This window comes from Ceratotherium simum, chromosome 1, assembly GCF_057802395.1.
Source record: "Ceratotherium simum simum isolate JZ-2026a chromosome 1, ASM5780239v1, whole genome shotgun sequence".
NCBI lineage: Eukaryota > Metazoa > Chordata > Mammalia > Perissodactyla > Rhinocerotidae > Ceratotherium > Ceratotherium simum.
The window spans coordinates 64,087,095-64,104,633 of NC_141900.1; the positions used below are offsets into that span (position 1 = coordinate 64,087,095).

At 36.6% G+C, this 17,539-nt stretch overlaps 1 protein-coding gene across 2 annotated transcripts in view; it reads left to right on the top strand.

Moving 5' to 3' along the window:
- AVL9 (AVL9 cell migration associated) overlaps window positions 1-17,539 on the top strand; it is a 63,934-nt gene that overhangs the window by 18,363 nt on the left and 28,032 nt on the right. For both annotated transcript variants that reach the window (XM_004418847.3, XM_087429394.1), the window contains exons 2-8: window positions 5,420-5,540; window positions 6,950-7,035; window positions 10,503-10,574; window positions 13,384-13,473; window positions 14,212-14,278; window positions 15,693-15,733; window positions 16,751-16,789. In XM_004418847.3, the coding sequence (XP_004418904.1) occupies window positions 5,420-5,540; window positions 6,950-7,035; window positions 10,503-10,574; window positions 13,384-13,473; window positions 14,212-14,278; window positions 15,693-15,733; window positions 16,751-16,789 (516 nt within the window). The remainder of the gene's footprint in view (window positions 1-5,419; window positions 5,541-6,949; window positions 7,036-10,502; window positions 10,575-13,383; window positions 13,474-14,211; window positions 14,279-15,692; window positions 15,734-16,750; window positions 16,790-17,539) is intronic.

Consider the following 17,539-nt stretch of genomic DNA (forward strand, 5'->3'; position numbering starts at 1 on the left):
GATGAAGTCTTAATTTTAGTACCTCAAGTATCTTTAGTATGAAAATTAACTTCTCTCATATAGTTATATTGATACCAACAAAATATCATGTTCTTCTATATAATAGTCTTGATATGATTCTGGATTCATTGTAGTGGGATTCACAATTATATAAAAAATAAATTTTTAGATTTAAATTAAAATACATATCATCTGTTTTCCTGTTCGTAATCCAAGTACCTCATCTTAAGTAAAGGAATATGGAATAGTAAAATAGCTCTTTAATTTTAGAAAAATATAGAACTAGCAGCCTTTATTCACTTAAATGTATAAAAGCATATGTTTTAAACTTGTTTCCATTTAATTTTAAAAACAATATAACTTGGCTTTAGTTGGTAAGTCTCAATTGTACCTTTACAGTATACACTTTACTTTTCTGGGCATCTAGTGCACTCCTGAAACTATAATGTGTCATGCTGAGGTAGAGGAGTGTTAAGCACAAGCTGTTTCAGAAGTAAACAGCTGACAAATACAATCATTTGTTGCCAGCTTTGTAAGAGTAACAAGGAAGAGCACCAGTTCTTTTGTAGTGTTGACCCTTCAAGAGATCTGGGAGAGAAAACGTAACATAGAGAAGACATGTGTTCTATGTCCAAGGTTTTCTTTAAAGTGAAAAACATCATGACAGAGCCTTGACTTTGGTGCCTAAAATGTTTTGACTGTTAAGAAAACAAATAATCCATGCTTCTGAGTGAAGGAGGAAAAATCCCTGAGGTGCCTAGAAAGGGAACGGAGAGACAGAGCAACTGGCTCAGAATTTCTAGGAAGCACTCTCCTTCTCTCAGTAAGCCCCTTTGTATCAGCATCTGTGGGGACCATGGGTGTGTTTAATTTGTTCGTGTGCTGTTTGGCATTGTGGCTTCTATTACTTGTATGGTTCTCTGATAGTGGAATGGATGTTGAATGCATTATTAGAAAGTGAACAAAGGGTACTTTTGAAGAACTCAAAGTTCATACAGGCTGCTGTGTTATTGTTTTTTTTTTATAGTTTTTCTTTGTTGTTTTTTCAGTCTTTTGTTTCTGAGGACAAAGTAAATGGAATCTGACTAGAGGACATCAGTTTGATTTGTAAACTATGGAAAGGGGTGGTAATTTTTACCATTCCTGGAAGACAAATTTATGTTACCATTTCTTACATAGTTCATTTAGCATTTAGAAAAATTGCCTTTTTATTCCTTGTGATTAGAGCATCTTTATTCGGCTTTCATTTAGAAATCAGCCATTGTCTTCTTTTTCTCTTCTCTTCTTTTGTAATCATATAAGTTTGTAAATTCTTGCTACTAATTGGGATCAAATTAGATACAGCCACATGACTATTGGTTGACATAAAAACAGAGAGATATGAAATTTGCATGATTTTAGTAACTTTATCCTTTGGGGAGACATTTGATATATCTGTCACACATTGCATGTGCTAATACCCCTACCAGACACCATCTTTGATCCCCAAATTTAACTTAGACTTTGGGCTGTGAACTTTCACTATTTAATAGTAACCTTACCAGATGATAATTCATTCTAAATGTTTCTTAATCTCTGGAGATTTACTTTGATTTTTGTCAATGATTTTTCACATATACTTAGGGCTGCCATGTATAGCTACATAGACTTCGGACAGCATAGCTGTGCAGGGAGAGCCCTTCATGTAAACTGCAGAGTCAGTGGTTCCCCCTGGAGTTGTGCAGTGAGGCAGCATATTGTACCTACCTCTGCTTTCTCTTGTACTGCTTAGTTTAATTGGCGTTATTGTTTAAATTGCCTTTTGATTCAACTGAGTATTATTTAAGAGTCTCAGGTAGCTTCTAAGAGAATTCCTCTTAAGCCTCTGTGCCATGAGTTATTTGTCTGGATTATTTTAAACGTATTGAAAGGGGGCATAAAGAATATTTAGTCAATATTCAAAATATGAAGAATATACAACTTAAGATTTAAAAATCCCATTGAGTAAGAAATAACATTCTTTTTTGTTTTGTTTTTCCCCAGACGCAAACTGAGTGTCCTACAGTTCAATCCTATTCTGCACTAACTACTGAGAGTTAGCATCAGACTCCATAAGTTTAAGGGCTTAGTTCCACAAGGTGCCCTCACTTTAGATGCCAATCTTGAGTCCCCAGGCTACCTGCACTTCTGTCCAACTTAGCGACAAATTCAGAGGTTCCCATGACTCCGTCTCAGGTTCTATAATTTGCTAGAACAACTCACAATACTCAGGAACACACTGTTTACCTTTACTGGTTTGTTATAAAGGATACAACTCTGAAATAGCCAAATGGAAGAAATGCATAGGACAAGGTATGGAGGAAGAGGCATGGCGTTTTCATGGCCTCTCTGGGCACACCACCCTCCCAGCACCTCAATGTCTTTGCCAACCCCGAAGTTCCCTGAACCCCATCGTTTAGGGGTTTTTATGGAGGTTTCATTACATGGGCAGGATTGATTAAATCATTAGCCATTGGTAATTGAACTCAGTCTCCAGTCCCTCTCCTCTCCCTGGAGGTCAAGAGGTCGAGCTGAAAGTTCTAACCCTCTAATCAAGGCTTGGTCCTTCTGGTGACCAGGCCCCATCCTGAAGCTATTTAGCCCCATCACTACCAAGAGTCACCTCCTTAGCATAAACCCAGGTATGGTTGAAAGGGTCTTGTTATGAATAACAAAAGATGCTCCCCTCACTCAGGAAATTTCAAGAGTTTTGAGAACTGTGGGCCAAGACTGGGGACAAAGACCAAATATGTATATTTTTTATTATCCCACACTTGCATAATACTGAGTGGTTTATAATAATGTAAAAAAAAGAAAACTAGAAAAAAATGTTCAACAATAAAATATTGATTAAATAATGAAACAATACTAGATAGCCATTAAAATTGTTGTTGTGTAGACATAGGAGTTTGTATGAGGGGTTTTGAACTTGATTAGCAAGTTCAGCGGTTTCCAAATGCAAGGATTTGTTGGTAGCAAATATACCAGCAGAAGAAAGGTGCTTATGGCCCCTTCCTCCATCTTCAAGGCATCTGGAAGCATAGCATCTTCAAATATCTCTGACTGTATGTCTCCTCTGCTTCTCTCATATAAGGACCTTTTTGAGTACCTTGGGTCCCCCTCGTTAATCCCCATCTTGAGATCCATAATCATATCTGCAGAGTTCCTTTGTATTGTAAGGTAACATATTGACAGATTCCAGGGATTAGGACATGCACATTTTGGAGGGCTCTTACTTTACATACACACAGTATGTTGTAACTATCTTTTTTTATCAATATATATGAATCTAACATTCTTTTTAACAGCTGGATAGAAGTGATGTAAAATTTATTTAACCACTCTTCTGATGAATATTTACGTTTCCAATTTTTGTGCTACCATTTCATGCTGCTGTGAACATTTTTGTACATATCTGAGTGAATATATCAGTATATCTGTGAGATAAATTCCTAAAACTGAAATTGTTGAGTCGAAGGGTAAATGTATTATTGTTTTGATAATATTTCCAAATTGCCATTCAAACTGTTGTACCAATTACAGTCCCACAGCCAAGCCTATTTCCCCATACTCTTGTCAACACAAAATATTAATAATCTTTTTCATGTTTTTCGGTATATGAGTAAAAATTTTATTATTTCAAATTGCATTTCCATGATTAAAAATGAGGTTGAGCATTGTAGTACTTTCTTTTAGAATTTTCTAGATTAAACTCTTTGGATCCTAAGTGATATACTCATGAGAATTTGGATCCAGGTTGTTTATATTTATTTAAAAGCATGTTTATTCTATGCTAAATGCTTTTTAAATAAATATCTATACGTTAAAATTAGCAGTTTTCAGAAAGAAATCGTTTTGTAATACAAAGACTTCTTACGGTAAGTGTTATATATTGGACTTTGGTGTTCATTACATAAAATACAATAATTTATTTCCTTGTTTCTGGTTTTTTTGATGTTAAAGCAAGAATTCTGAGTTGGAAGTTTTTTTTAACTCTATAACTACCAGCTTCATAGCATCAGCTTTGAATTTATAAGTGTCTGTACTACCTCTTTGTCACATTCTTCCTTCCCTCACACTTTAAAGAATTGTCAATATATAAAACCTTTATGAAAGATTTATAGAGAAGATACAGAGAAATGTGAAATGTAATTTGAGATTATTTATGCCCAGCCTTCAATTAATTGATCTTAAATGACTGATCTCTGAGAGAAAAGTTTTACTCCATAATCCAAACCTTTTAAAAAATCCTTTAAAACTGAAATCATTGATTGCATCTGGAGGTGGGGCCAGGGAAATGACTGGGTAGCCAAAGTGGTAGTGTCGAGGGTGGGAGGGAGTCTTTTTACTGCACCTATAGTCCTTTTGATATTTTCAAGCATTTCAAATATGGAACTAGATCATATTTTTAAAATAATCATCATTTTTAAAGCCCTTTTATAATTGGCTCTAATGTGACTCAAGTGGCAGTTTGATTTCATTGAGATGTGGGAAGATGAACCATCATATCTTTCCACATTAAAGATGGGATCTAAAAGTGATTCTTATTACTGTGCTGTTCCAATCTTAGTGTATATGTTACTAATGCAATCAAATTCCTGCTTAAATATACTTTAAAAGAAAATTAAACATAAGTCACCTAGAACTTCTAAGTCAATATCATAACCCAAGTCCCGTGCATTTAATTCTGCCTTCCTCTCCAAAAGTCTCATTGAAATAACAAAAAGAAATAGAAGCACAGAGAAAATGCTAATAAACTTGGGGAACACCAGAAACTGGGGATGCATACTAAAAACTTTGTTATTTCTACAAGACAGTGTTGGAGAGACTTCATTGAACTTTGGTTTATCAATTCTCAGCCTTAAAAAATATAACCTAGAATGTTGATTAATGCCCACTCAACCCCCCTACCAATTCCCCATAAAAACCATAAGCTCAAAGCTACCAGCATTGGGGGCAAGGGAGCCAATTGATGGGAAGTAAACCTGGATCTTGGCTCAACATTTCAGGCTCCTTTGTTGGACCTTTTCTACTTAGTTCATTAGGAACTTGGTTTTCCTCAGGGTTCCATGGTTTCAGTTACCATCTATCTGATGACAACTCCCAAATGTACGTCTCCAATGCAGTCATCACCACCACTACCCACTGCCTTCTTATGCACATTAAAATTTAAATTACAACCTTTAAATCAGAAAGGGGAAAAGAGTTACAAATCTTTCCTCCTTTTACTCCTTTTTCCTTTTTCTCTTCTACAGTATAGGTTTTGCTGATAATCAAATGGCATCCACAAGTTTGGCTTAACCTTACTTTTGTCATTCAGAGTATAAAGCATTTTTGCCTGTCAGGTTAAAATGCGCCCTTTGATCAACAAGCTTTTCGCTAACATTCCTTACCATTTTAGGTTGAATTCTCTTACCCGCCCCTGATTCCAGGAGATGGACATGACAGTCACACTTTACCTGAAGAATGGAAGTATTTACCCTTCCTTGCCTTACCAGATGGCGCACACAACTACCAGGAAGGTATGTAAACAGATAGTGGAACAATTAGTAGATGCCATGTTGTTTTTTTTCAATTTGCCAAGATATCTTAGATTCTAAGTACTTTGGTAAATGAAAAGCCTTTGGCCTATTGTGACTATTCATAAAATAGTTAAATCTTTGTTGGGAGATGACTAGTCATGAATTAGAGGACCTCCAGAGGGGGCCAGGCTTATATTGGTAATGGCTAGTGAACCTTGTCCACTCTCTTGCCAGGAGCCCTGGCCAAAGTGAGTGATTAGCTGGATTAGGACATTAGCTATTGATAGCACTTCCTGCATTTATACTTCAGACTCCTCTTAGAGGCAAACTAAAGGGTTTACCTGCACCAGCTGCACATTGATTGCGCTCTAGCTGTAAACTTACTAGGTTAGTACTCTAGTGCCCACCTGGAAGCAGCTGGGATTGCTTCTCCACCCTTGGAGCCATTGCCATCACAGTGCTATGCTTAAAAGTTTGCTTACATGCATGCGGAGCATGTTAACACCCTCAAAGAGAGCAATGCTGTGGAGTTAGTACTGAGTCTCCTGCCACCCTGTAAATGAGTCCTTGACTGGCTTAATGAAGGACTATATTTTGTCATGGTATTATAGAGGCTCTACCAAAACACTAGATTAAATTTGGTTTGCTTACCAGTTTTATTGATGTTTAATAATCTTCATATGAAATGAAGTAAATGTTACTGTACAGTTTAACATAAAATTTAAATACAGTATTTTTAACCTCACAAATCTTTTTTTATAACTCTTTTATTATGAAAACTTTTAGACATAAAGAAATGTTCAAAGTGTATAGCAATATTCCACAGATTTTCTTTATATTTGTGTATGTGTACAATTTTGCCTGTACTATTTGAAATTCAGTTGCAAACATCTTAACACTTTATTTCTAAATACTTCAGCATGCATCTCCTAAGGATAAGATCTTTCTCCAGGATAACTTCCAGTACTGTTATCACAGCTAAGGGATTTAACAGTAATCCCATAATACCATCTAATATCCAATCTATGTTCAAATTTCCCCAATTGTCTGAAGAATTTCTTGGATCTATTCAAGGTTCATGTGTCGCCTTTGGTTTTTATGATACTCTGCTTTCTTTTAATCTGGAATAATCCTGTATAGATGCAGTATTTTCTGAGATAAGTGATTATAGTCTCAATTGGACCTGTTCTAAGTCAGCCCCTGGGCTTTTTGTGATGAGTGTACACTGTAAGGCAGTGAGAGGAATTCTGAGAAACCAGTGGTTGTGATACTAGAAATAAGTATGATATGGGTTCCTTGTTACATCATCGTTTTTGTTTTAATGACTGCATTATAATAACTTCAAATTTCGTTATTTATTAATAAGGGTGATTCACTTTGGTACTTACATTTTTCTGTGTATCTCTTAGATACTGTGTTTTTTCACTTGCCACCCAGAAATGGAAATGGAGCCACAGTATATGGTATCTCTTGCTATCGACAAATTGAAGCCAAGGTATGCTAGTTATGATGAACAAAAAAAGAAACACTCCAAAATTCTTTTCTTACCAATTCAAATTCTAACAAAGTGTAAAACTTGGGGAAATATGTAGTCTTTATTTTTCATATGGTCCTTGTGACATTGTTTAAAATTTTTATGAACAGTTTGTAGCTGTTTTCCCAATAGTACCAGTTTATTCACATGAATGTTTTTGTAAGTTGACATTGGTGACTATGTTTATATTTGTATCATCATATTTTGTACATTATTCTTAGATAGTGATACCTCAATTATCCATATGTCTTCAGAATACTGTATTTAAATTTCATGGTGTCCTTGAATTTTCTGTTTCCACTATTTGGTATGTAACTTAGAAAAATGGGGTGGTAATGTATTGTGTTTTTTTGTTTTTTGGTGAGGAGGATTGGCCATGAGCTAACATCTGTGCCCATCTTCCTCTGTTTTGTATATGGGACGCTGCCACAGCATGACTTGATGAGTGGTGCGTAGGTCCACACCTGGGATCCGAACCTGTGAACCCTGGGCTGCCAAAGCGGAGCGTGTGAACTTAACCACTATGCCACCGGGCTGGTCCCTGTTGTATTTTGTGTGTGTGTGAGGAGCACCAGCCCTGAGCTACCATCCAACGCCAATCCTCCTCTTTTTTGCTGAGGAAGACTGGCCCTGGGCTAACATCCATGCCCATCTTCCTCTACTTTATATGGGACGCCGCCACAGCATGGCTTAACAAGCCGTGTGTCGGTGCACAGCCGGGATCCGAACCAGCGAACCCCAGGCCACTGCAGCGGAACACACACACTTAACCGCTTGCACCACCAGGCCAGCCCCTGTATTTTTTTTTTTAAGCAGCATTTTAGAAGTATTGGAAAGTACTTAACGGTAGCTTCAAACTACTCGTAAGTTATCTTTATTATTTATAACTAAGATTTTGATAATTCTTAAACTACCTGTCAGTTTAATGCCTGACTGACTATAATAGCTCTAATTAATAAATTCAAATAAACCAAGATAGGTAGCTCTCCCTTTCATGGTTTGCTTCTGAGTAGCACTGTTTTTTTGTGGTGGGCATACTCTTTGTGAATAAAAATGTCTTTCTTCTCATGAGATCACTAATACTCTGAAGTAGTGAGTGCCTCTCAACCTTGGCTGCATACTGGAATTACCTGGGGAGCTTTAAATACTAGGGATGACTGCGTGTCAACCCCAGAGACTCTGATTTAATGTTCTGGGCATCAGGAGTTTTAAAAGCTCCCCAGCTGATTCTAACATGTAGCCAAGATTGTGAACCACTGCTCTAAAACAATGGGGCTTTTTTTTGTTTTTTTTTTTTGGTGAGCAAGATTAACCCTGAGCTAACATCTGCTGCCAATCCTCCTCTTTTTGCTGAGAAAGATTGGCCCTGAGCTAACATCTGTGCCCATATTCCTCTATTTTATATGTGGGATACCTGCTACAGCATGGCTTGGTAGGCGGTGTGTAGGTCCATGCCCAGGATGGTCTGCAAACCCCGGGCCGCTGTAGCCGAAAGCGGGAACTTAACCACTACACCACTGGGCTGACCCCTAAAACAATGGTTTTTAACCGGAATTACATGGAGACTTTTTTTTTTAAATATATATGCCTGGCCTTTCCTTCTACTGACTGAATTAGAATCTCTGAGAGTAGAGCCTAGGCAATTATAAGTTTTAAAAACTTCCTCAGGTGCGGGCCGGCCCCGTGGCTTGGTGGTTAAGCGAGCGCGCTCCACTGTTGGCGACCCGGGTTCGGATCCCGGGCTCGCACCGACGCGCTGCTTCTCCGGCCATGCTGAGGCCGCGTCCCACATACAGCAACTAGAAGGATGTGCAGCTATGACACACAACTATCTACTGGGGCTTTGGGGGGAAAAAATAAATAAATAAAATCTTTAAAAAAAAAAAAAACTTCCTCAGGTGAATAATTAACTTAGTAATCTTTAAAAAATTTTTTTTAACTTTTTATAATGAACATTTCAAACATGCAGATAAATTAAAAGAAGCATACAATGAACACCTATATACCCACTGTCTAGATTCAACAATTCTTAATGTTGTATGTGTGTGTTTTTCCCTGAACTATTTGAAAGGAAACTGCAAGTGTAAATTCCAGCATACCCAAAGTGGTTAACTACTGTGAAATAACCCTCCATGCCCAGGGCCTGGAACATAGGACACACCCAGTAAATGTTTGTGGAATGAATAACTGAATTTAAAGATAAAGATAAAGAAACCTGAGAATAAGAGTTAGTCTGGTAGCTTTGTGCATTTGATTTCTTTGTATACTGTTACCTTGACATACTTTTATATGAGATGAATTGAGCTGTTGCCCTTTCTTGGAAATCTGTTCCTTTTACTACCTTTTATCTCCTATAGCTTATGTAAGCACTAGTAAAATTATTTCTCCAAAACTGTTGTCATTAAAACAGTTCTCATGCTCTGCAATGGCAGAGCATGCACAGCTTTAAATGGCTCTTTAAATGGCGTTTCATACTGCCTGTCTCCCTTACCCCCTGGGTCTGACCCACTCCAAAGTATATTGGGGTTGCCCATTTCTCCAGGTTTTTCTAGCCTCATCTGATAAGCAGATATTCCAGATATCAGAGAGATCTAGAGCCCAGGAGAAAGACTTTGATTCCCTCTGAATGAAGGTGGCACCTGATGGATGAATCCAGTTAAGGTGGAAAGGTAGAAAACAGATTGAGGAAAGGTTCTACTCTTGACTTAATTTGATGACTAATCATCAGTCAGTTGAAGACACTGAGACCCCTCACTCCTTAAGACAGAGCCAAGGAGATGTCAGGCAGTACACTAGAGGGGGTAGGGTTGTTCTTACTTCCCTCACAGCCTCACCTGAGGTTGATCAAATCAAGGCTTGTTTTCTACTAGCTGAGAACGGTAGAAATCTCACGTGGTCATCCTCAGCATCACCAAGGCATGAGTTATGGCTCGGAGCTGGGCTACAATACAAGTCTGCCAGGTTAGACTCCCGGTACCATAGAACAGTCAGCTTAACAGAGCTGCTGACAATTCTTCCATGTGGAGAAACAAGCTGTTTTTGTCATCTCTTAAACTATCCCCTTCTCACCAGAAACAGTGGTCTCTGAAAGGGCTGCCCATCTTAAAACCAGAACCAGGGACCGTTGATTTGTTATGGGTGTGGCAGCTTACACATAAAGTATTCCCCGGCCGACTATAAGTTCCTTGAGAGTTGAGATTGTCTCACTGTTACATTCCCATTGCCTGCCAGGTTGTGGTGCATAGTGCCCTGGCTGACACTTATTCATTCAATAAATATTTTCTGAGATTCTCAATAAATACTTTTTGAATTAAATTAACTAAATGCAAGAAATCTTTTCTATCTAATTGCTAGTTTTATATTAAAAAATAATGGTTTTTAAATATTTCTGTGAAATAGTTCTAATAATGACTATTTGCTTATAATAGGCATTAAAAGTACGGCAAGCAGATGTCACCAGAGAGACCGTTCAGAAAAGTGTCTGTGTTCTAAGCAAGCTGGTAAGAGACCAAATAACTTGTTAATGTGTTTGTTAAACATTCATGACAGATTTTTATTTGAGGTTAAGGCATTATTAGAATAAGGGGAGATTTATGAAAACAGTAATATGTTAAAATTAGTCAGGGGCTCATTATTTATGCTCTGGCATCTCCTCTTTCTCTTTGCCTTTCAGCAGTTTTACTCTCATTTGCACCTCTCTCCAAAACTAGATGAGAAGAGGGAGATCTAATAGATAGGAGGTTGACACTTGGCCAAAATGAGGTAGCTGATAAATTTCGTTTATCCATTTTTGTTTTGTTCTCAAGACTTTGAATAAATAATACTTTACTAAAATTCAAAATATCATAATTACTCAGATTTTATTGATAATATAGAAGTACATGACTCTTTTACAATCAAAAATTGTAGCCTTCACTTGCTCTTTAAAAACTTAAAATGTTTGAGGAAAGGAAATGACATAATGAATTGTACTATAACAATACTTTAAAATTGTTTCTTCTAAGTACAAGTTGATCAGATGCAAGTGTACAATCATTTTAACTTTTTATTTTTAAAAATAAAATATATAACATTTCATATTTTTCATAGCTCTCTTCATTAAATCATTTGTGATGTTCCATTTTTATTAATGGAATAATAACACCTTTACCAGTAACACCAAATGCCTAATTCTGTGTAAAATGTAGTCCCCCAAATCCCCTTTGTGGGGAAAAATCCAGATCTCTGTCATATTAATTATCTGAGATCTGTGTGATTACTGAATGCAAACATTTCTGCAGTGAACCTAAAACAAAATTGAGAATATTTTGTTAGCCTGGTCACCAAATGTATATAGATTTTGTTTATTTATTTCTTCTGCAATTGTCCGATTTCTTATATCCACAGACAATTTAAATGTAGTTTGCTTAATACAAGTTTTGCAAAATACGATTTGTTTTGGCTTTTATTACTAAGCTTAAAAAAAAAAAACCCTGAATAATAATAATTTAGTACTGTGACATTTAATAATAAGATTCTGAAAGTCAAGATATTTTTTCCAAGATAGTAATTTTAAATATAGGGCAAGAATATTCTCCTAGGAAAGGATTGGTTATAAAAGACCCCAATATCAGAAAACTGGTAGATTGCTAATCTGACTCCTGTACACAGTTTCCAGAAGGGTAGCCTGAAAAATACACATCAGTGAATTACATTTTTTATACTGGGCCAGATGACCAAAGCATAGGAGTACCAGGTATTAAAGCAAACACAACATGTTGGAAAGCTTCCTGAGTAATGATTCTTCAAAGAACAGTTATAATAATAATAAATGCCATTTATGAAGTGCCTATATGTCAGGTATTAATTCTATACCAGACACTTATTAGATATAATTGTCATTTTAATCCTCATAACAACAGTGAGATCTAAGTATTTACTGTTTTCATTTACAAATAAAGACATATATCTCAGAGAAAAAAAAGTCTCTCATAGACATGTAATTACTAAATGATAAAATTGGGGTGAAAATCCAGTCTTATCTGTCTCTAAACAGGCATAGAGGATGGGGAGAGCTAGCTCACACAGAAAGGTTTAGGGATTCATAGTGCATTGTACTCTATATATAAAAATATAATGATTTTATACTTAGATGGTAATAACGATATATTAACTAGGGATATGGGGGGAGAAAACTATTCCAGTATTACTTGTTTTGACTAGTTTAGTATATATACAGCATTGGTCTCTGCATCCTACAAAGGACATAGAAATCAGAAAACATCTAGAAAAGAATATTAAAAATAAAAGGATGGAAATGGTAGAAGAGGGTCTTAAATAGGAAAAATAAGAATTAAGGAATAACTTTGTTCAAGTATACAAAAGAATATTATGATAGAGGACACAGACTAGTTGTTCTAAGCCTCCACAGAGGACAAAAAGGGGAAATGAACTTAATCATGAATGTTCAACTAGATATAAGAACTGGCTGCTATAAAGATGATTAAATGTTGCCACAAGCCAGCTGAACAGTGTGCAGAATTAGAATACGTTTTAAATTGTATGATAATAATAGCTAACATTTAAGTGCTTTCTGTGTGCCAGTTACTCTGCTAAGTGCTTTTACCTGTGTTATTTAATTCTGAAAACAACCCCATAAGTGCCTTTCTATTCTAAGGTTTTTCAAGTTGGAGGTTTTGTTTAATTTATACTATTTCGACAGCTCTGAATCTCCCCTGGTGTCCAAGGTACTCAGTGGGCCCCATAAGATGTACTGTCTTTTCATATACCCACGTTCACATCAGCAAGCAGGTGTAGAGAGGTTAAGCATCCAGAGTTATGTGGCCAAGTGATGGAGCAGACCCAGGAGGTCTGCACCCACAATCTCAACCACTGTACTCTTGAGTGTGTCAGGCACTTTTCAACTACAGCCAGAGCTAGAACAGGTCACTTAACCTATACCAGTGTTTACAACTATTATTGTATAAGGCTAACAGCTTTCAGCTGTGAATAATAGGATACTAAAGTTAACATTTACCAACTTTTTTCTCCCTGTTCTCCTCAAGTTAAAAAGTTGTAGAGTGGGGGGCCGGCCCCGTGGCTCAGCAGTTAAGTGCTCGCGCTCCGCTACTGGCGGCCCGGGTTCAGATACCAGGCACACACCGACGCACCGCTTCTCAGGCCATGCTGGGGCCGTGTCCCACATACAGCAACTAGGGGGATGTGCAACTATGACATACAACTATCTACTGGAGCTTTGGGGGAGGGGGGAGTTATAGAGTGTTTGTTACTATTATCAAACTAATGGTAATTTCTCTTTGTTCCTTTAAGCCTCTCTATGGCTTACTTCAGGCAAAACTTGAGCTTATTACACATGCATATTTTGAAGAGAAGGATTTTTCCCAAATTTCCATTCTAAAGGTAACTTTATACCCTTTTCTAGATGTGTTTGGCTGAAGACAGATTCATGAATCAAGTAAATCTTGTCAGTAATATTATGAAAGATAATCATTTACTAGCTTAAGAAAGACATTCTTATGTGAAAGTAACATTAAAGGGCCAGGGATCCATCCAAAATGTATAGTTCATACTTATTAAATTTAACCACACTGTCTTTTATTAGGAAATAATGACTACAAATGACTATAACTAACATAAATGTTTCTATTAATGGATAATAGCCCTTTTGCTATGGCATTGCTTCTCTAAATTTGCTTATCTTATTGATACACTGCACAGTATGTTTATATATCAGGCTTTTGGTTTCTAACTTCTATAGTAAAAAAACGGAAAACTATGTGACTATTTTACTGAAGATGGATAATATATTTTTCTCAAGGCTGCCAAGAACGTGTAGAACATGGATCTTTCCTGAATTGTAGTGAGAGCAGGACAGTTAGGTATTTAGCAAGGATGTAGAGGGAACTTATCCTAGGAATCCATACCACCACGTGAATGAATCAAGCTCTAAAATGTAGAGGAAGACAAGGAAGGAGCGCCAGAAACTGGCAACGTTTCAGAGAGACCTTATTTCCAAATTTAGGGCCTGGGAAAACAAACTGCCTTAATTAAAGAACCAATTTTTTCCTGATCATCATATTTCTACTTCAGTGTCTAAAATGATAGTAGAATGTTCTAAACTGAATCTATATTTTATAGGAACTTTATGAACATATGAATAGTTCCTTGGGAGGAACTTCATTAGAAGGATCCCAAGTATATCTTGGTAAGTAGCTTTTTTACAAGTCAGAAGAAATGCAGGCATTTGTTTGGCACACTGACTTGCATATAAAATTTCGTGATCAGAATTACATTTCTGTATAGGATCTAAATTCTTCAACGTTTGATGCTGCTACTTCCTTAAATTCTCCTCAGCCAGTATTTATATTGAGAAGGGTTATAACATACTTGTACCAATGTTTACAACTATTATTGTATAAGGCTAATTTCTGCTTTTCAGAATACTAACGGAAGTTTTTTCTTTTCTTTACATTAATGCTGACGAGGTCAATTCCCTGTCATAACAGAGAGGGAGAGCAAGAGAGAGAGATCTGCTTAGCTCTTTTCTATTCTAAGATTTTTCAAGTTGAGGGTTTTGTTTAATTTGTACTATTTTGACAGCCCAGAATATCCATCGGTGTCCATGGTACTCAACAGGCAGTCAGTAAATGTCCTTTTCATGATTTAAAAAAAAGTTTTAATTACATAGTGGTATATACTCACTCAATTCCTATCTTAGCGTGAAGTAGCCAAACTGTGGTAGTTCACTTTTGCAATCCTGTGTGTAATGTAAACTGATTACAAAACTGCTATTCTGAGAATGTATTTTTCCCTAAATTCTTTTCCCTTATCCTATGGCAGATTATCAGAGAAGACTGTGATTGAGAAATAATAGCCTATGGAGTGTAGTGACCAAAAGCCATGTTTAAATGATTGACTGCCATTATAATATAAGCCTAACATAATTTGTAAATTTGTATAGTTAGTAAGATGTTTATAGAACGGGGACGAGGTATTAGAGCTGCACTGTCCACAACTGTAGCCACTAGCCACATGTGACTATTTACGCTTAGATTAAGATTAATAAAAAATATAATTAGGCGCTAGCCAGGTGGCGTAGTGGTTAAGTTCGCATGCTCCACTTTGGCGGCCCAGGGTTCACAGGTTCGGATCCTGGGCGCAGACTTACGCACCGTTCATCAGGCCATGCTGTGGTGGCATCCCACATACACAATAGAGGAGGATGGGCATGGATGTTGGCTCAGGGCCAGTCTTCCTCACCCCCCCCCCCAAAAAAAAATAAATAATAAAATAAATAAATAAAATTAAGAAGTCAGTTCGTCAGTCACCCTTGCCACACTTTTAGTGTTCAGTGGCCACATGTGGCTAGTGTATTGGACAATGCAGATTTAGAACATTTCCATCATTGCAGAAAGTTCTATTGGAAGTGCTGTGTTTTGCTATTAACGGTAATTTGATAAATTCTGACTGTATGTGTATATAATCAGATATTAAATATTTTAATATTTGTATATTCTTATTTTCTTTTTTTACCTGCCTTTCCTTAGAGGGGGGAAAAACGTGCTTTGATAAAAACAGTAGGTTGTAGTCACAGATTAGCTTTTTTGTTAACATTGTAGGTCTGTCTCCTCGAGATCTTGTGCTTCATTTTCGACACAAGGTATGATGCCTTATTTAATTTATGATGTACTAAAATTATGTTCATTTAACTGGGCAGATTCCTTGTGCTACATGGTCTAATTCAGACTGTGGCATAACCATGTGTTAGTTCTTCTAAGACAGCTCTCATAATGATATGAAGTTGAAAGTGTTGGTAGTGCTTGTGTAATAGAAATTTCTAAAAGTATAGAAATGCTGTCTGTTTATTTCTGTGCAAGACAGGATATTTTTTCTGTTATCTTTGTAATTTCAGATATCATGAATTTAGAGTGGAAAGAAACATGTTTTAATTTTGCAGAATATGTTGCCCTGAGAGTGAAACATTTTCCAATAAAATATCTATACTTACATCTTCTAATCTTTATTATTAAAGCTTGTGTTGACTAGGACATACCACACATTGACCATTCATTTAACAAACATTCATTGAGTATGTGCTGTGTGAATGCCCTGGACATCCAGAAATAAATGAATAGTCCCTGCCCTTTAAGGAGCTTTCAGATATTTCAAGCAAAAATGGCACAACTCCTTCCAAAAAGCACAATTTGTTAGAGATTTAAGTGGTTCTCACATTTTTTAGAGGACATGGATAATAGTTAATTTCTCAGTATAAGTTCATAATTTTCAATGTATTTTTGTGTGTGTGTGAGAAAGATCAGCCCTGAGCTAACATCCGTTGCCAATCCTCCTTTTTTTTGCTGAGGAAAATTGGCCCTGGGCTAACGTCCATGCCCATCTTCCTCTACTGTATATGGGATGCCACCACAGCATGGCTTGATGAGCAGTGTGTTGGTGCCTGCCCAGGATCTGAACCCATGAACCCCAGTCTGCAGAAGCAGAGCATGCACTTAACTGCTGCGCCACTGGGCTGGGGCCCCCTCGATGTATTTTTTAAAGCACTGTAATTATTTAATATTATGATTAAATGGTATATGGTTATGTTTGAAGAAAGGAAAAGGCAAATGAATAATAGGCTTGAGTTTCTTATTTTAATACAATTTTTTTGTTCTTTTTTCAGGTCTTAATCCTGTTTAAATTAATTCTTCTTGAAAAAAAGGTGAAATTTGAAGGGATTGAATATTTAACATTTTTTGACATTTCTTAAATACTTTATAAAATTAAAACTAATGGTAAAGTATAAGTTAAGACTTTTTGCCTATTAAATTGTGGTACGCTGAAGCACATATTCTTGTTCACTACCATGGAAGTATAAATTCGTGCTGTCTTTTCTGGGGGAAGTTTGACGATAGTCAATTATCAGAATGATTTTGACTACAGGTAACAGAAAATCCAATTTAAACTGACTTAAATAATAAGGAAATGTATTGACTCACTTCAGATTTGAGAATCGGTTGACAGAATGGTTCAACCGTATGATTAAATACCTATGTTTTTTGGATCTCTTTGCTCTGCAGTCCACAGTGCTAGCTTTATTCTGAGCCTGGTTTCCCTTGTAGTGTAGGATAACTGCCAACTGTAATTGGGTTATATTCTTTGCCTACCCTGAACCAATAATTGTTGCCAAAGAAATGCCTGTACTGATTGGCTTAAACTTGGGTTCCAGGCCGTGCTCTCTAGTACAAAGGGATAGGATTGCTATGATTTTAAACCAAAGATTTAGATCAGAGATTTTAGACCAAGGCTCTACAAACTAGGCCCCAGGGGCAAATCTGGCCCACTACCTGTTTTTGTAAATAAAATTTTATTGAAACACAGTTACACTCATTTATCTACTTATTGTTTGTAGCTGCTTTCACACTACAGTGGTGGTGTCGAGTAGTTGAGATAGAGACCATATGGCCCACAA